The sequence below is a fragment of the Epinephelus moara genome, chromosome 6 (genome assembly GCF_006386435.1).
Source record: "Epinephelus moara isolate mb chromosome 6, YSFRI_EMoa_1.0, whole genome shotgun sequence".
NCBI lineage: Eukaryota > Metazoa > Chordata > Actinopteri > Perciformes > Serranidae > Epinephelus > Epinephelus moara.
Genome location: NC_065511.1, coordinates 15,790,002 through 15,817,953, shown reverse-complemented (window position 1 = coordinate 15,817,953; position 27,952 = coordinate 15,790,002). Strand labels below are relative to the sequence as shown.

The 27,952-nt window shown below is 43.6% G+C and overlaps 1 protein-coding gene across 5 annotated transcripts; it reads left to right on the top strand.

The window, feature by feature from the left end:
- The first annotated feature begins 502 nt into the window (after nt 1-502).
- LOC126391856 (protein SOGA3-like) lies at nt 503-24,281 on the top strand. 5 transcript variants are annotated; one of them, XM_050046822.1, is made up of 13 exons: nt 503-624; nt 1,674-2,486; nt 2,727-2,951; nt 3,046-3,204; nt 3,731-3,802; nt 4,178-4,497; nt 4,761-4,920; nt 5,434-5,503; nt 5,720-6,266; nt 6,386-6,515; nt 6,652-6,729; nt 6,860-6,976; nt 10,733-10,865. In XM_050046822.1, the coding sequence occupies exons 2-12, from the start codon at nt 1,734-1,736 to the stop codon at nt 6,974-6,976; spliced, it is 2,631 nt and encodes an 876-aa protein (XP_049902779.1). In that variant the 5' UTR covers nt 503-624; nt 1,674-1,733; the 3' UTR covers nt 10,733-10,865. The 5 variants fall into 5 exon arrangements, with proteins under 5 accessions (XP_049902779.1, XP_049902780.1, XP_049902777.1 ...); XM_050046823.1 differs by lacking the exon at nt 6,652-6,729; XM_050046821.1 differs by lacking the exons at nt 503-624; nt 1,674-2,486; nt 2,727-2,951; ... (7 more) ...; nt 6,652-6,729; nt 6,860-6,976 and adding exons at nt 9,269-10,413; nt 15,836-16,138; nt 18,929-19,486; ... (2 more) ...; nt 22,770-22,805; nt 22,888-23,027 and having other exon boundaries at nt 10,733-10,900.
- The last annotated feature ends 3,671 nt before the right edge of the window (nt 24,282-27,952 follow it).

Here is a 27,952-nt window from a genome sequence, read left to right as displayed (position 1 = left end):
AAATGATCACTGGGCATTCATGAAGAACATTTGTGCAACAGCTTCAGTTTGGGATTTTGAGACAGAAAAATGAGAGACAAGAATTTAACAGCAGCCAAGAAGCAAAAATCATATCACATCACTTCCTATATGTGCGGAAAATCCCCAATTCTTGATAAATACACTGTACTTGCTGTAGTTCTGTGACAGCTGTTGAATAGTGTCCATTGAAGTCTCAGTCATATTGTCCTCCTGACATACAGTGCAGTGCTATACCCTTGGAAAAAACATTTTGGAGCGGATGCATTCTCTCTATTGGTCAATTTAAATCCACATACCCAAGGTCAATTCAAATAACTAAATACAAGGTGAGTGAACAGTTGCAAGTGGCTTCATCCAATCACTGTTGAGACACACAGAGCGACAGAGAGAGACAGAGAGAGGGAGAGCTTCTCGTCCTCTTCCAATGAGAGCAGCCTCCTGCGTGCAGCTTTATTTCCGTGCAGCTCCGGCCCTCCCAACGATGATGTAATGTCATGAATATTGAAACAGGTTGCTTGGTGGTCGGGAGGCGCTCGAGTCAGCATCCCTTCTGCCTCCCCATCACCACTACCCTTCAGCATCCGACAAAACACCCAGAAAAAGGTAAGAAATTCATCCGGAGCTTCTCGATTTTCACGTGATAATGTCTTTTCTTTGAGCACACAGACGTGTTTTACATCAGTGTGACAACAGTAACCCGTATGAAGGGCAAATGTCTGACTGTGGTCCACATTATGTGCTGTGCTGTCAGGCCTTCAAGTTGGCTTGATTTACTGTTGCTGCTCCCAGTTGTTTGTAAGGAGAAAAGAGGGACAGGAGCTTTTCTTTCTTCCTTGATTAGACTGATTTGGTGTTCTTTATTCAACCAGGACTGAGTGAGGTATTGTGTTGATGGTTTTTGGTGCTTTAAAAACCAATGAGACAAAGGAAAAAAATGTATAAACTGTGCCAACTGTGTAACAGGTACAGGAAACGTTGTGTCGGTTGCTTCTGATACTTTTCTAGCTCATCTTCCATCCATTTGAGTAATGAGTCATCGGGGATGTTGGATATCAGGAATAAGATGATGGCTGACGGGAAAAGGCTGAACTCCTGTAAGCCTGGATGTGGCTTATTTTGTATCGAGGAGCTGGACCGTCCTTTGTGTCTTTTGGGTCAGTCGAGGATCAGATCAGAGGCCACTCAAAAGATAATTTCTGTCATCTGAACAGGCAGCGCGGATTAATTGGCTGGCTGATTCTCCAGGTTTTAATAGCCAATGACATTGTCTTCTCTTTGCTCTCCCTCTCGCCCATTTGCCCTTTCGGCAGTGCACATGACGCAAATGACTGTCTAATTGCCCGAGCTGCACCGATCTCACACTCATCTCATCAAACAGGGGCCGAATGGCCGACTGCATAATCACTGGTGGTCACGTACCTGTCTCTGGGCGCTAGCCTAATTAGCCTCGCTTATATTAAAAAGATTAAAAATTCATGGTGCGTCCTGGCTGGAGTACCTGTGTTTTTAAATAACCAAATTATTTCGCTTTTCAGTCTAGTCAAAGTAACAAACTTGGATTATTTGGTCGACCTGTAGAGGATAACCTTTTCTTATGAAGCTGTTTAGCCTATACATCCTTTGTAGCCTTTTGAAAGTCTATTGTTTTCCAGCTGCAGGGATACTGGTGAAAGAGATGGATGTTGTTGAGGATGAGCTGAGCCTTTGACACCATGATGAACCCATCCTCTGCCGACTCCCCGCGGCAGCCAGACAATAGCAGCCGGAAGCAGCAGCGGTCGTCGTCTCCGGCCGGGCTCAAAGACAGTGGATCTAAAGCTACACAGAAGGGCAGCAACTCGTCAAAGCCCATCGCGTCAAAGCAAGCAGGAGGAGGAGGAGGCGGAGGAGGGAGAAGCAGCCGAGGTCATTCTCCCGTTTCCACAGGCAGGGAGCGGCAGGCCGGAGGCGCTCCTGCCGTCAGAGGCGCGGCTGCTGTCCAGGCTGCTGGTGCTGAAAGCCCGACGCTGAGCAGGCCCGCGGCGGCGGCAGACAGAGGCAGCATCCCGACACCAGAGGACTCCCCCCGCCCTGCCGCTGATGCCTCCGCGCCACCCAGAGCAGATCCGAACCGCGTCGTCTCCGACCAGCCCTGCGCATCCAAATCCCCCAAACTGAGGAGCAAAAATCCGAGAGGTGGGGAGGCCGCAGCGGCGACGAGCGGCAGCAAGAAGAGCTCCAAAGGCACAATAGGCTGCGGACCCGGTTTCTGGAAGGAGGGATGCTTGCAGTCCGAGCTGATACAGTTTCATTTGAATAAGAGCTTGGGGAAGAAAGGGACAAAGATGCAGACGAAAGCGGCATCACCACCGGCCTCAGAGCCGGAGCTGTCCCCCGAGCCTGACTGTCCACAACCGGCTGCACAGCCAGACATGAGACTTCAGGACGATATAGAGAGGCTGGAGGATGAAAACGAGGATCTTAAGGTAAATTGGTAACATATTACAGGCCTAGTAATGTATATTTGTTGAGGGAAGTTGTCATTTTTTGCATGCGCAATGGTCGCACCTGTTGTATTTGCCTACAGGTTGATTAATGACTCCTGCACATTGCTGCGTGCTTTGTTTTGAAAGTGTGTTTTTAAAGAACTGTCCAACTTTTGTTTTTTGGAGAGCAGATTTAATTATTTCGAGATGCATTTATTTATTTACTCCGTGTTTTGCAAGACTGAAATTGAGGAGATGCGGGCTGAGATGGATGAGATGCGGGACACCTTTTATGAGGAAGACGCCTGCCAACTGCAGGACATGCGCAGAGAGCTGGAGAGAGCCAACAAGAACTGTAGGATCCTTCAGTACCGATTGAAGAAGGCTGAAAGGAAGAGGCTCCGGTTTGCAGAAAGTGGTCAGGTGGATGGAGAGCTGCTCAGAAGTCTGGAGCAAGACCTCAAGGTGAGTTTACGGTGGGTTGAACATCATTCTGTTCCCTCATATCTATGAATAGTAACATTTTCTCTCTTTCCTTCTGTCTCTGTCCCACTCCCAGGTGGCGAAGGATGTGTCTGTACGCTTGCACCACGAGCTGGAGAATGTGGAGGAGAAGAGGACAAAGACGGAGGACGAGAATGAGAAGCTGAGGCAACAGCTGATAGAGGTGGAGGTCACCAAGCAAGCCCTGCAGAATGAACTGGAGAAAGCCAAAGAGGTGAGGGGCTGATGTGGGAGTGTCTTGTGTAATGTTTTTGTAATCCTCTGTGTCTTTGTGCTTATGAATGTGCCAATGTAAATTATGGCCCGAACCATATTGAATTTAGGTTGAAGATTTAATGAAATGCTAAATGCTAAAGGTTCAGGCTGGGGAGAGGGTGGACAGAGCAAGAGGCAGTAATGGCGCACTCCCACTGCCCAGATTTATGTCGTAACATCTGTTTTAAGATTTGTGGGATACTTTTTTACACTCACAAACATGATAAAAGGAATAACAAATACAAGTTCTTTTGGTGGATGTTTTTCCTTCAGGCATTTAATATTACGCTTGCACTGTGACCACTGTGACTTGAATTTGAATATTTTACCAGAGATGTTCTCGAGGGTGGCTTTAAACAGTCCTGTTTTTCCAATACCGAGCCTTCACTGCTCCATAAATCTGGATGATATCACCGCCTTCAGTAAGAAAACAGTGAGCTGATGATGATGATGATGATGATGATGTAACGACTGTTTCCCTGCAGCTCTCACTGAAAAGAAAAGGAAGTAAGGATGGGCAGAGAGCAGAGAGAAAGACTCCACAGACCCCCGTCGAGGTGAGTCAGCATTTACAGTATTAGATTATAATGTTATGAACTTGGTGGAGATGTTTAATAATGGGGTTGTTTTTGCAATGCGGTTTCCAAATTAAAACAAAATGTAATTTACAGAACAAGGCATCAGAGAGTCATAATTGGAAGTCAGTGAGAGTAACACGAGGAAAAACACAACTATCACTCCATTACAATATGTGCTGGGGCAATGAAACTGATCCCAATGATGTTGATTTTAAGCACGCTACCAAACTAAATAGAATTTACACGAGAAAAACTGCAAAGTGTATTTTCTTACTTGACTTTGTAAAAATGAATTACCACTCATAAGACTGAAATTTAATGGACAAATAAAGAATGCCTCTTCTCTTTTCACAGGAAGAAAACGAGGATCTGAAATGCCAGCTGGCCTTCATCAAGGAGGAAGCCATCTTGATGAGGAAAAAAATGGCCAAGATTGACAAGGAGAAGGACCGACTGGAGCAGGAGCTGCAGAAGTACCGCTCCTTCTACGGGGATGTGGACAGCCCACTGCCTAAAGGTGAGGCTGGAGGGCCTCCCACCACCCGTGAATCAGAGCTGAAACTCCGCTTACGTCTAGTGGAGGAGGAGGCGAACATCTTGGGGAGGAAGATTGTGGAGCTGGAGGTGGAGAACAGGGGGCTGAAGGCTGAACTGGATGACATGAGGGAGGACAGGTACTTTGCATTCATTTATCAGATCTTGATGATTAAAACACCGGAAAAGATTGGTTGGAATATAATGGTAGTTGTAATGGAAAGGAAAAGCGTCATATTTCTATATTAGGGAGAATTCAATCCATATTTTGTGAGAAGGAAATTCATTTTCATGGTTGAGTTTAACCAGAGTGTATAGTGAAGCCTCTTTTCCCAAAAAATTTATAGAAAAGAGGGGGCTGTAAATTAAATGTTAGCTTATCAATACTTCTTTCTTCACCTAGTTTTGCGGCAGCGGGAGTGGACAGCTCTGGTACTGGAGGTCAGCAGTGCAGAGAGCAGGGCGAGGCCCTGTCAGAGCTGAGGCAGCAGCTTCAGCTGGTGGAGGATGAGGCAGAACTTCTCCGCAGGAATTTAGCAGATGTGGAAGAAGAGAACAAAAAGGTAGATGGTGTAGACTGTGCTCTGAAAAGGGTTAATTTACTCAACAGGTCCACTGCATTGTTACTGCAAGATGCAGGGACGAAAACTACTTTCAGTACGACTGCAGCACAGTAACTAATTCATAACTGTATGGAAATAACCCCCTTCAGTTTCTCTGTCTGGGACTGTTATTTATTTAACTCAGCCCCTATTTGAAGCCTTGTTAAGCAGTGTGATATTTTAAAAATTTACATCAAAATGGTACCAGACTGTAAATAATATATGACATATGTTTTCTGATATTACTAGGCAGCACAAAGCTGCTTTATTGTCAGTGATGTAAGACGCCATGTTCTCAAGTGTCTCCTCTTTCCTTGTGTGTCTGCTGCTATTATTGGTATCATCAATGACTCTTAAGCCTTTTATAAAAGCTGTCTGTTATCTAAGCCTCATAGATAAGAAATTTGAATGTGCAAACTAATCATATGCGCAACAGTAAATACACATGGGAATAACATTCAGTTTTATGTTTAGGTAACGAATGAGCTCAATAAACTGAAATACAAGGCTGGGTCCCATGAAGCTGGGTCGAGACATGGAGGAGGTTTGTTTGTTTTTCATCTTTCTAGTGTCTTTCTGTAAGTCATTGTTGCAGGGGACAAAACAGCTGCACTGCAGAGCAGGAGATAACCTGTTCTTTTCAGCTTGATAAATCTGTATCAGATGAAAAATGTGTACCGTGAAGCCTCCAGGAGCTGCACATTTAAGTCTTATTTGCAGAGGTGTTCCACTTTTCATTGTTGCCTTGTTTCAACCCCAGGAGGAGCTGACCCCGCTAAAGTGGAGGTCCTCCAGGAGGAGCTGAAAGCAGCACGCCTGCAAATCAATGAACTGAGCGGCAAAGTCATGCAGCTCCAGTACGAGAACCGCGTGCTGCTCTCCAACATGCAGCGCTATGACCTGGCGTCCCACCTGGGCATCCGCGGCAGCCCTCGGGACAGTGACGCAGAGAGTGACGGAGGACGGGATGACGACACCCCCTCAGCCTCCGCATCCTCCCCTCGCCTCCTCCCGCCCCATCGCAAGCGTGAGGGCCCCATTGGAGGGGAGAGTGACTCAGATGAGGTGAGGAATATCCGCTGCCTCACCCCAACACGTTCCCTTTACTCACCAGTAGACAGCCGTTTTTTAGCCAGAAGCCTGAAGGACCGGCAGCAGATGATAGACATCCGCATCGAGGCGGAGAGGCTGGGTCGGACCATCGATAGGCTCATCGCTGACACCAGCACTATCATCGCAGAGGCCCGAGTATACGTCACCAATGGGGAGCTGTTTGCCAGGCTGGATGAGGATGAGGAGGGTGGCAGGTATTAAACACATGAAAGTGGTTAGAAATCTCAGTAATCTCTCCATTTAACTTACCCTCACCCTTTAACTACAGCATTTCAAGAAATATCTCCAAACACACTTTACCTGTGCTCCACAGGATCAGAGAGCACGAGCTGCTGTATCGTATCAACGCCCAGATGAAAGCCTTCAGGAAGGAGTTGCAGAGCTTCATAGACCGGCTGGATGTCCCCAAGCAGGACGATAAACAGGCAGAGGAGCCACTGTCTGTAAGCTGATTGCAAACACATGAATGAATGACTTAATAACTGTTATTTCTGTTCTCTAATATGCACTCACTACTTGTCAATGTCCCCCTTACTCCCTCTGTCCCCCAATCTTTTCATTTAACTGTCACCCATCAAGATGTTTCAGCCCATTATTTTGCTGATCCTCATTCTTGTTCTGTTTTCCTCACTCTCTTATGCCACCATTTTTAAATTGGTATTCCTTTTCACCCTGTTCTTTGTTCTGTAAAGCACACACTTAATGTCATATTACGTACATTTTCATTATTTCTTTTTTTTACTCATTCATTCGTTTTAATTCTGTTATGTTGAACACGTCACATAAGGTCACTCAAGGTACAGGACATTATCATTTTCCGCGTATGATCCAAGCCATTCATCTGCTCAGATGCTTTCAACATTCACTGGAGACCAAACACCTTGGAGTGACAGTGGACTGCTAGGTGAGTATGTCATTAAACTTTCTGACTGTGACTGATGAGCTTTTTGATGACTATCTTTGTTCAGGTTTTAAGAAAAATAGTACGCCCACACAGGTGTTTTCACTTACTATGTCTAATTAGACACATCTCAGGACTGTGTGGGCATGTAACAACTGTGCTTGCTTGACACCTGTCTCACTTTGCTCTTATTAGTACATAGAATTTGGGGACATCATGTAATTGCCCACATCGCTCAGCCCAATTTCAACCTGAGCAGAGATATAATCAGCCACAGCATCTGAAAAAAACCCTGAGTGGATATGCAGGGCTTTTAATTAGATTCTTAAATGTGAAGAAAAATAATGAGAAAATATATAATGTTGCTTACAGGTTAAAAAAAATCTGTTCTCCAAAATCTGAAGAGCATTTTAAAGGAATACTTCACTCACAACATGACCATTTGTTAATCAATTATTCATGCTGTATTTCCTCGAATTTGTGAAGAAAATTGTGCTTTTCTTGCATGCCTTCCTGGAAAATGGCGAACATATACACCCAACAGCAAAACTGCATCAAAACATTCATTTACAAGCTCTCACACAACTCATGCAGCATGATCCAAGTCTTATTTATCTGGTCATATGCTCAGTACACATACATTTACATTAAGACCTTACTATTTAAAACTTAACTTAAAGTAAAATATGTCTATGCTCTTTTCAAAGCCAGACTCCAATACTAATGTTTTTTAGTGAAATTGTACGTGTTTGGGAAGTATTAAGCATATACGCCTGGATAAACGAGACGTGGATTATACTGCACAAGTTGTGTGCGAGTTTGTAAAAGGGCAATTGACATAGTCGTTAAACATGCTCAGTCAACCAATAAATCAATATGTTTCCATTTTTCATGAAGGCATTTGGGTTTTCTTCACGTATTCAAGGTATGACAAATTGATTTACAAATGGTTATTTTGTGGGTGGAGCTTTCCTTTAAGCGAGGGTTTTGAATTTTCTGTACCCACACAGCCTATACTTGAAGGTTAGGTTTCATGTGAAAGCAGCGCCAGTCAGGCCTATGAGCAGTACACATGAATACTGATGTGTTATGACTGTTGGGGCAGTGCACACAGACTATACACATACTCAAGTGCACACTCACAGTAACAATATTGATACTGACTCACTCACATAGCATCTGTCACTGAAACAAGAATTTGTCTTTTTCAAGGTCTTCTTAAGCAACTACACTGTCTGAGTCATGATAAAATATCTGTAACAAATCATTCACAGGGAATTTGTTAGGGGTGTTGGCATTTTACCCATAGGCCTACTAACATGTGCGTCATGTGACATTCAGAGTTGTGTAAATTGCCCTTGGGTGGGTCTGACAAAATCAAGCCAGAAATGTGCTGATCTGTTTAACCAACGGACCTGACCACCAGGACGGGGGCGGAACCGGTCCACTTCTTTCATCCCACCGGTGGGATGTTTTACGTCACATATTAGGGCCAGCTGTGGAGGGAGAGAGTGGGAGAGAGACAGGGAGGAAAAGAGGGAGAAAGGAGGATTTTATTTCCCGTTAATGAAAGCATCATTTGAGCTGCAGGCTGTCGCTCCTCCAGTTGTTTTAAACTAAGTCGCTGCATTCCAGTCCAGACTTCACTGCAACTACTTCTTTGGCTGAAATTTGGGGCTCTCGTGGCTGTTTTTTAAGGACAGGACACTCATTGCAACGTTGAATACCATATTGGAGGAAGAGGTAAGGGTGTCTTCACCAAAATGTTTGGTGTGGCTTCAGACGGAAGATGTGGTCGTTTGGAGTTTGTTTTGGGCGCTCGAGCGTAACATTTGATAAAACTGTAGAGAACTATCTCGCGCGTTACTATTAGGCTACTGTACTTAGCCTACCATTATTTAACATTAACACAAGGGCAACAAAATACATTTTTTCAGGCCTGACGTAACAGACAAGCTACTGTGAGTCCACACTGGCTTGCTCCTTGTGTTATCTATTATATCAATATGAGTAAAATCCCACCCCTCTTCGTTGTCCTCGTGATAGTCATCCCCCTCTCATGCTAAGATAACGTTAGCAGATGACAAATGGGTGAAGGGTGGGAGTTCTCCAGCTGCGCGTGAGAAAAGAGGAAACTAGCTTATTTTAAAACAAGGTAAGACACCTACCGCTTACTTTCTGACATTTAGTGTGCTGCCCTCAGGTCGTAGTAAGTGTTTTGTTGCCTCTAAGTGAGTGTCTGCTAGCATACAGCTGTTTTGTGAGTATCACCATGTAAATGGATTTGTTGCCATGGATACAGCGCAAGGTGTTAACCCAGCGACGTAATTAGAGCAATCCGGTGTTGATTAATGGACGCTCCTCTGGTGCTCCTTCCAGCTATCTGGCTCTAGGAAAATAAACTCTTGGTTACAGCGGGTAAAAATACTCGCTCCGCTGCTCTTACATCAGTGAGCTCCGTGATATTTTTGGGAACTTCTCCCATTCGCGTCGGAGTGGTTACTGGGTGTCTGTCTCTGCCAGCCCTGGATTGTCGCCTACTCTGTGCGGGGGAGAGAGACGACACAGTTGCGTCCGCAGATCTCGATATAAACATGCAAGAGGAAAAGCAGCGCAGGGGTGCAGCAGTGAGGAAGTCTTTGAGATAAAAAGATTTAAAAAAACAGGATACTGAGGGGGCTGTGGTACAAGAATGACGGCTTGACCTTGGCTCTGTGAGGATATGGATGGGACCAAGACGTCCAGTCCCGTCGCCTGTGTGAGCACAGCCGTGGATGCTGCCCTGAGCCCTGCTGTGCAGCCGACGGCTGACTTGGTCGGGTTTGGATAAGAGGCGCTTATTATGCAACCAACTTAAAATCAGTTGCAGAGTTTGCAGAACTGTGTCAAAAATTATGCTTTACAAACCAATAATGGAGACTTACAAAATAGCTTGGTGACCAGCTTCTAATTTCCATTAAGGTGTTTTAAAAGTTTTATTTTAATGCGTTATTGGAGAAATGTGGAGTGCGTTCATGAACGGCTCGGGGCTTCACGGTGGGGGCGGTGCCGGTGGGGGCTACGTCCCGTCTCAGGGATGGGAGTTTGTGCCGTGCACCAGGATGGACAGGGCAGATAGAGGTAGGGGCAAAAGTCGCAGCCCGTCGAGGAGGATCTCCTCTCCGCCCACCGTCTTCAGTCACATCTACGAGTCCCAGTTCGCCGCTTCACCGGGTGGAGGAGGAGACGGTGGAGCAGGGACGCGGCTTGAGCTCCTCAGGGGACAAATGTGGCCCGGTCCCGAACCCCAGCAGCAGCAGCAGCAGCAGCAGCAGCAGCAGCAAACACAACACACGAGGCTGAAAAAGAAATTTGAGGATTTGAAAAGGCGACACGTACAGGATAAAGAAGGATGGATGCGGGAGAAGGAGTCATTGTTGAGAGAAGTAGCTGATATACAAGTGATTGAAATATTTATTACCCCTGTGAAAGCTGAATATATTTCCATGTGTTTTTTCTATGCCAGTATTGTATGGGAAGTTGCAGGTTATCAGTGGCACATAAGATCACAGGGAATTTGTTGTGTTGTGTGGTATAATCTTTTATATTCCCTGAATAATCCTCAGGGCATCGAATTTAAAATTTGCTGTTCTTTGATACATCAGTGTAATCATCTATCATTAGTTCTTCTCTGATTCCACTGTGTGATGCTGCAACTTTCATATGCCAGTTCATCGTCATTTGGTTGAAAAAACTGATGCCAACTGTGTTTCCGTGCAGGGAGGGGAGAACAGGAGGATTCTGCTGGACCTGAAGACAGTTTTGGAGGAAGTGCAGGCGGAGGTGAAGAGAGAGGAGGAGAAGAGGAGCGATCTTCAGCTGCAGTACACCAGAGACAGATGTGCCTGGGAGCTGGAGAAGGCCGAGCTCAAATGCAGGATTGCACAGGTAACTCAGGGATGATGATGGTGATGATAGTGATGTGTGGGTGGGATTTGGGGTTTAAGACTATATTCAAAAGCATCTGCAAACAAATTATTAGTCAGTTGCAGATTTTTCTGTAGTATTTGTGTATGTGTGTCAGAGAAATGCATGCATTACTTTATATATAGCTGTGCATGTCTGGTGTGTGTGCTGGAGACAGATATCCAAATACATAGTAACACTAATCTTGTTTACCAGCAATACCAAAGTAGTCTACAGCACGTAAAGAATGCTTTATGTCAATTAATATCTAATGTTTCTTGTGGGTATCATGTTTGTGTAATTTCTCATGTCTGTGCATGTGTGTGTATGTCTGGCCCCCAGTTTGGTGTAAATTGGGATCACCATGTTCGCCACCCACATGGCAGGGTGATAAGTCACCCTGGCATCCATCCAACTCAAGCCTCAGCTTAGACAAAAGATTTTCACTGGGGAGACAAATGTAGTTATTCCCGCTCAGCCAGACACAGACACCCAACTTGGCTTTTAACAGCTCGCTCCAAGTGGATGAAATATTAACCTATTGTTGCCTTGGACAGCTACTGTAAAGTGTGTCTCGAAATGGGCTGAAAATACTTGCAGAGTTAAGTTTGCATACCAGTGCCACGCTGTGTCAGGCATTGCACGGAACACTTGAAGGGCCACGCATGGCTGTTCTTCAAAGCAATGTGGCTTTAGGGATTTAGATTTTCTGGTTATATCAGAAGATGGATTTATTTGGTTGCCTAAAAGTAGAAGGGGAAAACTTATCAGAAAAAGAGAAAGTCAGATTCCTCTGTGTACTACTTACTGTCTTTGTGTGTTGTTGTATCTCAAGTTCTTTTGTGATGTTGTGACGATAGTGTCTTTATCTGCCAGCTGAGCCCCCTCTGATTCCTATCACAGACTTAAAACTGATTGGTCACGCATTCACCAATCACGCAGCCCTCAAATCATCAAATGAAATGATTCTGTGTGAAGTGAAGAACTCAGAAATGTAGTGCCAGAAATTAACAGGGTGGTACAATGACACTGCAGAGCACTTGGACTGCTGCTGACACGATGACAAGGGAATGCAACATGGTTTTCCCAGATTACACATCACATACTCACACACACAGATGGTTTAACTGCCATAATGTCATTCCCTCTGTGTGAGTAGATGGCACAATGTTGCTGTTCAGCTCTTCTCTTTGTTGCTGCTGGCTCTGTGCCTTCTCCCAGTGTGTCTGACGGAGAGCCTTATAAAAACAGAGACTTTTACTGTTCTGTTTTGTGTTTGTAAAGCCCATTGTGGCAGCGGGAGAAAGCAGCTTAATCTACTGCAGGTGGTTATACCATGATGCCACACACACACACACACACACACTGATGTTTATACCAAGATGCTGATGTGCATAAGCATCTTTATTAGAGGCTGTTTGGTTGCCTGCCTCCTCTGAGAGCTTTGTCAGTCTGGAGAATCAGCGAGGACGTTCAAAGTGTACTATAATTTTGGATGGAATATGCACATACACATTCTGTATTGATTGCACAAACAGAACATGTGACTTGGAGTTAAGCCATGCTGGGCGGGGTTGGCTCCATTGTAAAAGTTGTTTTGTCTCGATGCCACATCCTGCCACAGTTTATAGTTTTGGGTACGTGTTTACCAAGTGCTAATCTAGGGTTGCTCATCGGGTTTAGTATATATCAAGTCAAGTATTCTGAAATCATTCGCAGCTCAGCAATCAAATTACTCATTTACAGTCTACGAACTACCTTGTGTCACTCATGGGCGGTTTCCAGTAAATTTGTGACAAGTTCATATGCTTGTAGTTCATGAAAGCAGGATTAAATGTAATGTGGATGTTTGTCGTAGACTAGTTTGTTGAAATCATATTTTATATAAACCTTTTTTTTTAACCATACACTCTCTTTAATACTACATTTAAACAGAACACAAAAATGAGTAGCCTTATAATTAGATTGCATTGCCATTTCATTTCACTTCATTCATTTATACATGAGTTACTGAATACATCACATGTGGCTTGGAACCTGGGTAAAGAAACAGACAAGAAAGGAATGCATGCAAATCAATGCAAGGATGTCAGTACAACAAAATGAGTGTGACTTAATTTCACTCAGTGCTAGCATGGGTGATAACCTTCTCATTTTTCACATCTTGACTTCACTGTACCAGCACAGAGGAGATCCCACTTTTTAGCTGTGAGTGAAAACTGAGGGTCTGAAGGAGATAGAAAGTAATACTTGTTAGGGCTGTTTGAATGCTAATACTGATCAGGCTGACAACAATCCAGGATGGCGTTAAGCTGAAAAGCAATAGTAGAATCAGCATGCATGTCTGAGAAGAGTCTTGCAGTATTCTATAATAAACTTTAATATTCTGGATGGCTAGCTTTTGTTCATTCATTATTTCACATTTGTAGAGAGACTTTGAAGTAGCACACATTCATAAAAAGGCAGCCAGACCTTCTGTAGAGGATTATCCAAGTTAGTGAATGGAACAAGCGGGGGACTTAAGGACCTGGGTCCAGTAAGTTGGAATTTTTAGGTCACTTTAAGTGATGCCGTAAGGGAAATGGCATTTGCACATTGTCATGGTGAAGGTGTCCTTATCTGTAGTCAAACAGGAGAGTCTGCTTAAACTAAAGTGCTGCAGTATTGCTTTATAAATGAAGTTTAATGCATAAAATTTCCACATCTTAAATTATTTTAACACATTTTTGGCTGCGGTCAGCAGCTGGTTTTTATCCCTTTGTTTTTTCTTATGATTAGTGGAGAAACTGAAGCTCTGGGGCTCCAAACAGTTCAGCCAAATCATTATATCAATTTGAATTTGGCTTGGTTGAGGCTGTGTGTCATAAATTCTTCTAATTCTACGTTCTAAGTAAACAAGTGAGTTAATTAAACATGACTACATTTGTATCTCATGAACAGTTGCATGCTTGTTCTATTCTTGAGATTTTAATTACACACCTTCACCACAGAAGGCTATGGCTGTGAATGTAACTACTGTATGTTGTTTCCCCGTCCTTTTTGGGCACTTCTACCGCCAAATACCAAGCGAGCATCCAAGGTCCCAGGCAGAGGTCTTAGGCCGGATATTTCCTGGCATATTTCTCCGCATGCCTCTGATTTATGAAAGCTGCTGGCAACTAGGAGACATCTCACTCTGCCTTAGCAGCCAACTCCCCCCTCTTCCTTTTACCTCACCTCCCCTAGGAATGTGACATTGTACAAGGCTGTGTGTCCGCTATTTATAGTGGGTCACCGTGGTGACACAGTTACCTTTATATACCCTGTGCCATGCAGTGACAGACAGGGTGTCCAAGGGTAGCAGGAGAGGGCTCCTAGAGACTGATTTAATGTGTGTGCATGCATGGGTGTGTCTTTTCTGAGCTGGCTGTAATGATGTTGACCCATGTCCTTGTTTGCATGTAAAGTTCCTCCAGAGTTTGCAGACTTTGCCATCTCTATCAATAAAAAATGGTCTTCAGCTCTTTTATTTTGCCTCCAACCCTCTTATTTTTGCACTTTCACTATTTGTTTACATTTGGATGTTTAAATAGACTGCGGACAGCACCCATCAACATCCATCTGTAATTGTGGAGAACTTTGAGAAGAGCCACAGGCAGACAGAAAGGGTTGACTTGTTTTCCTACACCATAATTTCATGACCCCAGGCCACAGGCAGAAATAGCACCATGACCGGGGCTTGTAAGAAGGCTTTGGTCGCTGTCTGTGACTGAACACTGAAATAACACACTCAGGCATGCTCGTATGCATTCTGTCCCCCTTTCTAACACACACACACGCACACTGCATACACACACATGTAACGATGCACATGCACGTGCACAGGCGTTGTCTTGGGCTCTTTCCAGTTCCAAAACCAACATTTTTTTACAAGCAACAAAAATGCACATATTTACCACAGAATGCACAGATCTATGTACTAAAACACACTCTTATTCTTTAACACTGCAAATGAGGAAAGCCTCTAGATCAGATAATGCCCCTGTATTATCTCATTGGCAGAGGACATTTCAGATTAGTTTTCCTAGCACCATTATCTAATTTAGAGGTACAAATCAGACCACCGGGACTTGAATATTTGATGTTATCAAAATTGGTCTACAGTGGACTGTTTTGTAAAATTTCTCATTCATTCTAAGTAGTGACAACGTTGCTTTTTTGCTTACGTTTTTGTACCCACCACAGTGAAATTCCCAGGGGAAATACCCAGGGTATTTCACTTCGAAAGGGCATTGAATAGAGGCACTCAGTAATGTTCTCATTAAAACAAAAATGTACCATTAAACCTAATAGAATTTGCATTTTTGTAAAGTATTATAATTAGTCAGAAATCAGAAAAAATGAGAGGTCCTCTTTGTGTGAATCTGTGCTTCTCTAAAAACTGGTACACCAGAGTGTGATTTGACTGAGGCCACATGCATCCTCTGCAGGCATCACTTGCTGTGCCTGAATCTGCCATATCCTGCACTGCATCCTGTGTTAGTGAAGTAACATAGAAAAGAGACTTGAACCCTGAACCCATAAACCCTGTGTGTGAGTTCTTACAGGATATTCATCTGTCAATTCCTCTCTCTTTTCTCCCTCTTCCCTCCTCTGAACCCACTCACACTTGTCCCCGTGGTGCATTATTCCTTCACTTCCTCCACCTTCTCTTCCTGCCACTCCTTCATTCTCTTAATTCCACTTTTAACAATTTCTCTCATTCCTGCCTGGTCATCTGGCTCCAATCCTCTTTTTCTCCCCAACTGCAATCTGTCCTTTATCACCACGGACTGTTTACTCCACTGTCTCTCCCACTCCTTCCCTTTCCATCTCCCTGCTCTCCTTTCTCTCCTCCTCTGTGCCCTCTACACTCCCCGTCCGTTTCTTTCTCTTCAGTTGGAGGCTAAAGAGGGTGCTGGGTTGGTCAGTGGAGGGGTCCAGTCAGCAGCAGGTCCTGGTGCTGTGGCGTCACGGAGTGCTCGAGAACAGCAGGGCGAGACATCAACACTCCGCCGGGAGAGGGAAGAGCAGCGGAGGCTCCTGGAGGACACACACTCTACAGCCATGGACCTGCGCTGTCGCCTGGAGCACAATGAGAGAGACTGGCTAAGGGAGAAAGCCGAGCTGCTGGAGAGGTTCGACATGGAGAGGAGGGAATGGGAGTGCCAGCTGAAGGATATGCAAAGGAAAATAGAAGAGGTGAGGTTTAATGATTTGGTTTGCGGTTTAAGGTTGGATTTAGGTAAAAGTAAGATAAAGGAAAACCCTCAAAATTATGTAATACCGTTCCCAAACTTCTGAAACTTCTCCCCATTTTTTATGCATGATTTACAGCTTCCTATGCACTGAGTAGCCTACAGTGTGTAACCCTTCCCTCCTACACATCCTGTTCACCATCATCACTGTCAAAACAATATCCGTGATCAGTGCAGCTGCAAAGTATGAGGAAAGGAAGGAGTGCACGGAGGATGACGAGAATTCTGTTATTTCTCTAATCTCTGTGTCCGAGCCAGAGGCAGTGGTTGAGACAGGCTATCCTGTAGTGATGTAGACAGAGAAGCTGGCATGCAACAGAAACACATTGAGATTCAAGGAATACTTTACTCTCCATATGACCATTTGTATATCAATTACTCACACTGTGTTACATTGGATTTGGGAAGAGAACTTTGTTTTCCTTGCATGCCTCCATAGTGAATGAAGAATCCAAAAACGGAGAAAATTCTTGATGAACTGAAGCAAAAGTGGTCTGTTTTTAACTACAACAAAACTATATCAAAACAGCTCTCACGCCACCCATGCAGTATGATAAGTCTAATTTATATATGCTCAGTACTTCCCAAACAGACAGCCCTCTATGATGGGGAACTGACCTAAAGTTGAAATTATCTGTCCTCTCTTCAAAGCCAGACTCCAATAACAGTGACAGTCATTTTACCCGCTGAACACGAGAGCTGCTGGTCTACCACTGCCTCGTTTGTTTGTGTTATTGTGTGATACCAAAGTCACACAATAACACAAACAATCTACCAGTCGAGGCAGTGGTTGAAATTCCTCTCTGCTGGGGAAGTACTGAGCATACTGGATAAATTAGATTTTGATTATACTGCATGAGTTGTGCGAAGGTTTTGTAATTGGATGTTTTAATGTATCTTTGCTGCTGTTAAATTATTAAACAATTTCTTTGATGGATAAAAACATACTCCTCTATAGGTGGCTATAATCTGTGATAGTCAAAATACCAAAACAGAAAAGTGTTGATAATATAAAATGCACTCATATGGCACCCTTTGTTTCATCTTTGTGTCAAATTATTCAGTCATTTTTTTTAATGAGAAATTGAATGAATGAGCAAAACATTACTTTTCTCTTCATTGTTTGTGTTTGGAAATAGGCCCGAACATGTTAATGAGAGCTAACTAAATAATGTTTTATGCTGCCCTCTTGGCCAGGTCACTCTTGAAAAGGAGATTTTAATCTCAATGAGGCTTTTACCTGGTTAAATAAAGGATATATATTAGATCTGCTTGACCGCTAGCTTCAGCTTGTATACTTAAGCAGAATTGTGCCAGGGGAATATGAGAGAAAAAGCTGAAACAATATGTCAACTAACGGATTAGTAGATTGACTAAAGAGTAATCAGTAACTATTTTGATAATTGATTGATAAAAATTGATTGATAAAAATACTTAATTCTCAGATGTGATTATTTGCTGCAGCATGATAGTAAATCCTCTTGTCTTACATGACAGTAAATATCTTAAGGTTTTGAATTGTTGTTTAGACAAAACAAGGAATTGGAAGACGTCATCTTGAGCTCTATGGACTTGCTATACGCATTTTCCAATATGTGATAAACCAAATGCTTAATCAATGCATGGACCAAGTTTTTCAGCAGATTTATGTATAATGAAATGAAATTTTAGTTGCTGCCCTAAAGAGAAAGTTGAACTTTTTCAGCTTGTTGGCTTAAAATGTGGAGTTCGATGAGAACTTGTGGATAAGAGAGTCTAACAAGATAAGACCGGCCAGAGAGGGAAGTAATTCAAAGCAAATTAATGAGCCTAAGAGAGAGGGACAAAGGTAAAGAACGAGATAGTGTAGCATGGGTGGTGACAAAAGCCTGAGTCAAAATCTGACATGCCCCGAGGAGCAGATTAGAGTTTTTAATGAGGGAAGGCTTACAAAAGTAGTTGGACAGAGTGCGAAGGCCCTGGAACAATTTGCTATGAAAAGAACATGTGGCTCTCATTTGCCCCTCAGAGACCAGAAAATGAGAGAGGAAAACAGCAGTGGAATAAAGCAGGCTAAAAGGCAGTAGTCCCATCTAGACATTGCGTGATGGGAAAGGAGCCCAGTCAACATGAAATAGTTAGGTTACTATTTTGGGATCCCATGGTAGGAGGCCAGAGGTTATCCAATTTTATTTGAAAGAATTCTTTGAATGTTTTTTTTTAATCCTCCGCTGCAGCCTAAATATGTTCATAAGATTCGTTGCTATGGTGTCTCGCCTGACTTCTCGTCATCCCAGTTTGTGAGTGTGTGTGTGTGTGTGTGTGTGTGTGTGTGTGTGTGCAGTAGATACAGTATAGTTCTGTTAGTGTAATATATTATGACATTGACATTCTTTATATCATCTGATCTGTACATTCTTGACCAGCATTCTGTATTTCACCTCATTCATAAACATCCAGTAAGAGTAGAGTCATAACAAAGGCTGTATGCTAATAATCTATGGTCCTTTTAATACAATACTCTGACTCAGGTGTACCTTTGTGATCTAATAGATAATATTGTAATACAAAAGGTTTATGTAACTGTTTGAATGGAAAAAGTTTTTGCTTGAATTTGGTAATAAAATTGTTGATTTATGTAATGTTGCTTAATTATTGCAAAATCCAATGTTGTATTGTAAATTACAATGTTTCTATCAATCAACATAAGACTAATAATGTATGGCTGACCTCTATTTGCTCTTCCTGTTTCTAGCTGTACTGTGACGTGAGGACCAAGCGAGACGGGACCGGACTGCACAGTGGGAAGCAGGATGACGATGTTGTACACAGGCTTAGCATACGCTCAACCAGCACAGGCTCCAGTCTGCTCAGTGACAACGAGCCGCTTAGCAGCAGCAGCCAGTCAGAGCCAATAAGACAGCCACCTTTACCTGGCTTTGGTCACAACAGGAACATCAGCGGCAATGGTTGTGTTGACAGAGATGGTGGCCAACCCACCTGCTTCCAAGCCGACAGCCTCTTTGAATTTGATGCTGGTGGTCAGCTCACTCAGAATGACCATTCTCTACCTGAGCTGGTGGATGAGTTAAGATCCAGAGGCACTTGGCAGCAAGACTCAATCGCTGCTAGCATGGAAGCTGTGGATGCAATAGAGCTGGAGGCTTTGTGTCATGGAGCTCCTGGATGTGGAGTGCCACAGCAAAATGTCTCTCCAGGTACCGAAAAAAATGTTAGTCCTGAAGAAAGACCTCTCTGGGCAGAGCTGAGTTTCGGCAGTGACAAGAAGAAGAACACCACGGCTCTCAATGCTGTGAGTGTTTCAAACTATTTTTTTGATTTGTTAAAAAAAAAAATATAAACAGTATAGACACATTGGTGTGGCCATCATCCCTTGCCTTTACTTTGCTTTTTGCTCTGTGAAAACTTGTTTTATTATCAGTGTTCCTGTGCGACCTCCTGTATACCTGTCTTTGCCCTTCCTCAGTTACTTTGAATATATAATCCTCTTTATGTACCTCATCATCAAATTTACTTGTATAATACTTCAACAATACACTGTATCCAGCATGTCTCATAGTGTCTCTGTCTCTCCTCTGTGTCTCAGGCTCTGAAGGAGATAGCCCGTGTGAGCGAGGAGCTTTGTAGCTACCAGGATGAGATCAGAAAGAAGAGTGGGGATAAGAGGTAATTAAATCCCCTTAGCTATGTTAACTTCCTGGCGTCGACATAGAACTAAGATAATCACGTACATGTTATGTCTGTATGCTCCTACTGTAAGAGTAAATGCATTTTACTGTTTCATATCCTTCAGGAATCGATCTGAATCTTTGTGCCTACCTGAGGAGAAAGAGATGCCATTTGGCCATGATAAAACCCAACTGGAGGCGGATGAAGCTCCCTGCGACCTCAGCCAGATTTATGACGACCTCCGGGCCCTGGGGAGGGAAAACTGGATCACATTTTCACCAGATAACACCTGGCGGGCCGACACAGGGCAGAGCAAAGCCTGGAGAGCAAGCAGCACAGATCCAGACAGCTACAGAGAAACACAGACAAGCCCTGGAGTACTCTCTGAGATTGATGCAGCAGGTCCACCCATCCCTCCTCGCACTTCCTCCTGGAATCTGAGCTCCCCTACCCTTCCAGACACAGAACTCCACATCCCAGACTCCCCCATGGCGACAGTGAGCAAGTGCCATAGCCCCTGTATTTTAGTGGACAGAAAGTGTAGCAGCCCATCTATTGTCAGGAAATTTGAGGCCATGCTACAAGAAAACGAAGGAAAAGTTTTAATTGACGGTGTTGTAGCATCATGCGCTGTACCTACTAACCCTAAATGTAATATTGGCTGCTGCCACAACCGTTGGTCCTGTGATGCAAGCAAGTTCACTGGCAGTAAGCTGTCGACATATGGGACTGTCCAGAAAAGCTTCTCTGAGGTCAACATACTGACAGCTGGAAAAGAGTTGTGCTCAGATTACTGCCCTGGTGTTGGGAACTTAAAAAGCCCTGAGCTACAAATGCCTCAGACTGTCCAAGAATTACCTTTAGATTTGCTCTTGTCCTCTCTCGAATTACCACCTGCCTGTCCCAACCTCCAGGGCTCCAGAAGAAACATAATGCTGGAACAAAAAACAGCTGAGTTCAACAGAACTTTGTTTCAGGCTGAGATGGGTCGTGGTGTAGAAGAACATGACAGTCTTACAGTAACAGATGCCGGCTCTGCGGGTTACCAGCCAGTCTTAACAGCAACTCGTGCATCAGATGAGATTTTACCTCCCAGGGAGACAAGATTTCAGTCACATTGTACTGATGTCATCACTAGCGACATGGGTGTGCATCCCAAAGTCACGTTATCTCTCTCCACCTCAAGTTCGACAGTTCAGAGCCCCGAGGACCAACCGAGGCGATTGAGATGTGGTCCTGAAGTTCAAGAGGTCAGAATGAAGCAAGAAATCCCTTTTCACCTTTCATCTGAACAGCCACAGATTGGACTCAGGGAGGCAACAACTACGACCTTTCAGAGTCCTGCACACCACTCTGAGGTCAAGCACAAAGTTCAAACAGCAAGCAGTCCCTCCAGGAAAACACAGCACAGAGCAGCCACAGAGGCTCTCTTGTCTGAGCCTGTCTTGCCTGCAAATACCCAGCCAGGTCAGAATGTGGATGCTTCCAGCTCTAAGAATGAGAATCCCCATGGAGCAAAGCCTCAGCCAGCCAGAGTTGGTGTCTCACTCCAGCAGTTGTCTGCTGAGAACAAACAAAGACAGATGACACAGCCAGGGCACCAGGCACAGCTAAGGCATGCGTCTGCTCTTCCTGTTCAGTCGGACTCCTCCAGACCTGGGCCTCGAATGATGAATGACCATCCCTGGAAGGCCCTCACTCTGGCTGCGTACCCCCGGCCTGAGGGATCCAGGTCCAACTACGGGGCAGTGGAAAGAATTCTGAAGAATTACGAGAGTGCAGCCCGGGCTCAACAGAACCAGAGCCAACCGAACGAGATGGCGTCAAGTCCTACTGTTGGTGTCAGGCAGGAGGAGAATGTCACAGAACTGGACATGCTGGACATGGACCCTCTGCCCTTACCTCCCACTCTGAGACACACACAGACTTCACACACCTCACAGGCACAGACCACACATGCACAGCTTAGCAGCCACAGTGCCATTGGTGTGAAAGAGGTGCATCTCACAGTGCAGGTAGGTAGAGTCTGACAAACACAGTTTGTATTCACACTTTTGTGTATTAGCACCCACCTTGCTACTCAGCAGGTGTGCTATTCTCCTTACAGATGTTAACATTTAGAGTCGTTCTCTTGGAATAAAATATGTAAGTCTGCATTTTGTTTTGACCAAAATACAATTAAAGCCAAACTATATTTTCAAGGCCAATTACACCAGTGGACCTGGGTGAACTCACACATTTCGTTTTGTTTCATTCCATTCCGAAGCGCTAAGTGATTGCCCTTGACTGAGGACAGCTCCAGTGGGAATGTTGTTTATTTCTGGTATGTGCTAAGAGACAGAAGCGGGCCAGAGCCTCCATTATAATCTGGGCATCTGGGCCATTCCATTGCTTAAAGGCTCCCAACAAAAGGAACTGGCGGTGTGGAATACAAAGTACTTGGCAGGAGGTCCATCACCCTCAACAACTTGTCTTTCATCTTTCAGTCCTTCCACGGGGTCTGGAGGTAGTAGTTTTTCTGGCCTTTGTGTAGTAATTACAGAAGTATCTGCAAGAAGCCAGCTGACTAAATGCCATTGGCAGAGCACGGAAACGGGAAAGCTGAAGTGATTACACTGCTTTTAAGTCATGCAAATGTTAACGGAATTGTGGGAGCGATTATCAAGCCAATTTCATTTGACCTCATGAAAAGAATGTAATTAGAGGCACCACTTTAGTTCAACCTCAACCGAGGAGCGCTGTCCAAAATACTGAAGATTCTGAAAATCTGGTAAGTGGCAGCAGAACCACAGCACATGTAAGGTACTCCACTTGAGACGCTTTTCTCTCGACCAAGAAGAACGGGATCTTGTGTGATCTTCCCACATGAGTATTCCTGTTTGAAATATGCCTGTTGTTTTCCCCAGGGTCAAGAAGACTTCAGATGGAACACGTGACAAAATGTAAAGTATCTGAGTGTGTGAATTTAATTGTGGATAGAGCGGTGTGATAATCCTAAATGGTAATTCATTTGTTTCTCCACAGGAGAACGAAGAGTCCTATATCTCCTCCTCAGTTCAGAAGAACTTTTCGAGGCCTGCCCGTCCAGCCAATCGACGCCTCCCCTCCCGATGGGCCAGCCGCTCCCCCACCTCCTCCTCCTCCACCTCCTCCTCTCCCTCTACTACCCCTGTAGTGCCTCCATCCTTCCCCCTCCAGAAACACAGTTCCACTTTTACTTACTCACACGCCTTTCACCTAGAGACTGTCATCATTTGATCTCCACCTCACCGTGTGATTGAACCAACAAGAAGCCTTTGGTGAAAACCTCTGAACACTGAACGTTGCTTTTTCATTACTATTGTACATATCAAACGCAGACTGCTTCTCCACTCCTACAGACTCAGAAGTGCTTTAGTTGTGAGTTCACCAGCTCACTAAGAATGTATGTGGCATCCAGTGGAGCCTAACTGACCAAGGAAGGCAAGAAGAGAATCTGAAGCAGCTTCACTTATTCAGCAGTATGCTCCGATGGACCTGCCAGGCATCACACATAGCCGCAGAGTGAAAACATCACATCCAACGTGTCATTCATTCATGCCAACCATCTGAATGGATGTCCTATGCTCAGGTCTGGATTCTAGCCTTGATTAGTGTAGCCTTGCAGATGTACCAACAACAGACCCTCCACGTCTCCTTCTGTTCTATATACTGTATTTACACCTTAAAAGTGATGCTTGCTCATTGAAATGATCCAAAAACTTCCAGCCAAATGAAACCCAGAATGATGTATTTAATATGTACTGTATTTTGTATTTTGTGTGCAACATGTTTTGTGTGCTTTTTGCACAAAATATGATGTTACATACACAATATGCAGCATCACGGTGGATTCAGAGACAAAGGCAGTGAAGCAGAGGTTTCTCACTAGCATCACTCAGTGTGTGGAATAAAGCAGTGTTGGTTTCTGCCTTCTTGAATATTACTTACAGTACACGCCTGAACTGTACCTTGCCTGTGACTAAAACATTTTGCTTTACATTCATGACTGGTTTTACATTTTTCATAATTACAGTAACACAAAAAATGTGAATGTGAGTTCCTTTTTTATAACTTTGTACCAAAGGCTGGTTTCTTTACATGCATTTCCTGATTTGAAAATCAAATGCATTGTTTGTTATGGCATTTATTTTTGCTGTCCACCCATTGCTGATGTTTTCCAATCAAAATGTAACATCATTCATGAGAGCCTGCTTTTATGCATAACATAAATAATAATAATGCTTATGAAAAAAAAGATTAAAAAGCCTTTTTTCTACTTTTACTAATTCTGAATGGTCACATATCAGGACATTACAGTTTTTTGGGTCAAAGTGGTGAATCATATCATGATGAAGGTGATGCCTTTGCTGTTCTTTTTGTGTAATAAACATACAGACTTAGTGATTTCTCCTCTCTTTTCACATCACTTACCAAAGTATCTACATTTGCATTACACTTGCATTAAACTGTGTGTAGTGTTGTCATGCTGTGCAGCTTTGACTAACTCGTCACGTAATTACACCTCTGAAAATGATTTCTTGGCAGTGTAAACCCATGTGTGAGGCGTGACTGTGAAAGCACCATTATTAGAAGCATTATTATGAAGTAATATTTCAAAAGTTGATTATTATTTTTCCCAATAATCTTCAGTATTCGAGTTAAAAGACTACAAGCTAAGCAAGCTATCGTGCCTCAGTGCAGGCCTATGCAATCCTAACGGGCAATGATTTAATAAGCTCTGATCATCAATCAAACATGGCACAGAAATATTTCTGCATCAGGAGGAGTCCTAGGTGACCGTTCAACTCTCAAATATGAAGCGCCAGAACCAAACGACTGTCTGGCTCCTTCAATCTTGTTGGCTGACATCTCTGGTGACACTGTGATCTCTGCCTCTGAGTGATGGCTGCAGAGCTACGTGACAGCAGCAGAGGGACCGTCCATCACTTTGATAGTGTGCGTACGTGTTTCTGTGCCTTTTTATGAATGTATGTATTCATTCATAAATGTTTATGCATTCCTTTTTCTAAATGTGGGTGACTTTGTTTACATCAGATGGTATAATGAGCACAATTTTACTCATTCATGTTTCTGTTTGTCTGCAGTACAGAAATACCTGTATCAGAGTTTTACTGCTCTGTCTGGTGAATGAATCAGTTTTGCACCTTCAGAAACACACATGCCTATTCACTTACATAAACATACAAAGGGACACACACACACACACACCTCCGTACACATCCTTGGCCCTGAGAGGGACGGACACCTAACCCCTCACCCTGAAACCTGGCACCCTGGGCTGACTGAAATAACAGGTGCCACAATGTTATGGTGCCAGAAATCCTACCCTGGCGCTGATATAAATATAAATATTGTCATCCTTTCCTGATGCCTGGCCTAGCGCTGTGTTGGCTGTCTCACTCTGTTTTCCTGTGTCAAGGCTGGGCAGGAGCTTCGAGTCCCAGTACTGGCCTGTGCTCAAGTCTGGAGGTTTCCAGATGCTGAAACCATTATATAACCAGTGCTAACCGTTTCGATTCCAGTGCTGCTGAAAATACAATAACACTGGAAAGAATTTGTGGAACAATCTGCGTCTTATCGTGCAAACATATACAGCTTGTTTCCATTGATGCTTCAATACAATGCCATATCCACAACATACACAGACATCAACAATTACCGGCTATGCCCACTATTTGATCTGTGCTGGACATAGCACATTTAGCACCCTATGCAAGCTTCCCCTGGACCCCACACCATAGAAAAACAATCTTTTATATTTACTGTATTAATTACAAACAACAACAAGAGCAAATGAGCAATCAACACAAATATAAATGTAGCTAACACACAATAATAATAAAGAACAAAATATATGGTCTGTGCAAATTTGCAGATCTTTAAATTTTTTGCACCCGGAAGGCTTTTGCCTTTTCATTTTCTCTCACTCCTCGAGTGCTCCAACATGTTCTGACTGTGATAATCTCTCACTGATGAACACATTAGGGTTAACTGTATTGCCAGGAGACCAGCTGTTAGCATTAGCATCTCCTTGTGTCATTTTTCCTTATCAGTGCTTGTTTTGTTGCAGCCTTGAATAAAAGAACGCAGATACAATTTCCATTCACTATACTATGCATACTGTAGGTATTCTGATTTGCAGCTGTGGTTGGTGACTAAGTGTCAAGGCTACATTTTGGCTAGCGACTTTCTGTGTGTTCACAGCAGTGCTTGAAGAAGTATTTAGATTGTTTACTTAAATAAAAGTAGCAATACAACAGTGTAAAAATACAGTAAAAGACCTGCATTCAAAGTCTCACTTAAGTAAAAATACGAAGTATTTGCAAAAAAATATATACTTAAAGTACCCATAGTAAAAGTATTCATTATGCAGAGTGGGCCATTTCAGAATCATATCACAATATTACTGGATTATTATTATTAGTGGTGCATTAATGGGTTCTTCACTTTAATGTTGCAGTGTGTAAGGTGGAGATTCACTACTTTATAGTCTGCTGGGCAGCTTAATCTCTAGTAATACATCATAATTTACCTTTTTTTAAAAATATGTAGTATTTTTGATGTGATTCTGCAAAGTAAACAAATGTAGTGGACTAAAAAGTACAATATTCCCGTCTGAAATGTGATGGAGTGTAAGCATAGAATGGTACGTAAAGTCCAAGTGCCTCAAAACTGTACTCAGTACTTAAGTAAATGTTTCACATTCCACCACTGGTCAACGGCCTTATTTGTTTTAACTTCAAACATGGTGAACGCAGGGAAGCTTTTGGCCATCATTAGCCCATGTCCACTACAGTGCATGGCCAGACATGACTAGCTAGACATATATAGTCATTAACTACATCTTTGCGCACTATTTCCTTCCTATGCCAATAGAGATTAGGCTCATATTTGACTACTTAGCAGAGATTATGAAGTTTTTGTGTTGTTCATAAACTAGTGTGAGTAAATACCAGTTTTAGTATATGGTCCATGTTTTCACAGTTTAAGTGTGGTTTCAGATTTACAATATGTATTACAGTAAAGAGTTGCATCTTGTCTGTCAGTGGTTGTGCATTGTGATTTTGTTGTGGGAAACTGTTCGCTGGCCCTCCTGTGTCTCCTGGCTCTCTGCCCTCCAGCTCCACTGACCTCCCTACACTCCTCACAGGAAACCTCCAGGCCCCTGAGAGTCTCTGGCACCTGCCAACCTGCCATTCTTTCTGCCCTGAAATAGACCCTTACTGGCATTTATCTGATCCGTGTGTGTGTGTATGTGTGTGTGTGTGTGTGTGTGTGTGTGTGTGTGTGTGTGTGTGTTTTCTTATCTTGGTGAGTTGGTATAGAGAGCCATGCTGACTGCAGCGCATTCCCTGACTTCCTGTGGAGCCCCAGACAGCTGCATATCGATCAGTGCACTGATGCATCACTTTAGAGGCAACACACACACACACACACACACAACCGCACAGTGATACACACACGGACATGCAAGCAACGACATTTGTGCGTGCATATAGACAAATGTGTGAAATCCCTTTCTCTCCCCCTCTCCCTCTCTCTCTCCTCCCCATTAGCCAGTTTGTAATTTCAGACAGGCCTCCATTATCAGCTGGAGTCTGCGGCTGCATCACTGATATCCGGACAGATCATAAAACAGCAGGGCTGCCTTTAATCAAAACGACTGGAGGGCCTGAGCAGAAGATGAATGGAAGTGGACAGGCACACTGAGATAATGGTTTGAGAATGAAAGTTTCTAACGGAGTATTAACACACTGAACAGGTAGCCAGTCCATCACTTACCTAACACTCATAGACAATCCCTTACATACACTTGTGGGTGAATTAGAGACTGCTCTGCACACAAATTCCACCAAGCTGCCATGTCCTCCAGGTGCTGCACTTCACAGAGTGATATTTAGAGACAGGTTGCAGGCTAGCTGACCTAGCTGAAAGTACTGTACAGAGCAGGAAGGAGAGTCAGCGTGTCTGGAATGCCTGCCTGGGACGAGTCCCACCGACCTTTTTGAATTCCTTCCCCACTTTTAAATAGACCGGCGAGGTATGG

What these genes read in the sequence shown, in the direction of transcription:
- LOC126391856 (XM_050046819.1), top strand. Translation starts at nt 9,973, where the DNA reads ATGTGGAGTGCGTTCATGAACGGCTCGGGGCTTCACGGTGGGGGCGGT. An exon ending in GAGAAGTAGCTGATATACAA is followed by an intron (nt 10,414 to 10,732) that starts GTGATTGAAATA and finishes GTTTCCGTGCAG; the next exon opens with GGAGGGGAGAACAGGAGGAT. An exon ending in ACACCACGGCTCTCAATGCT is followed by an intron (nt 19,487 to 19,780) that starts GTGAGTGTTTCA and finishes TCTGTGTCTCAG; the next exon opens with GCTCTGAAGGAGATAGCCCG.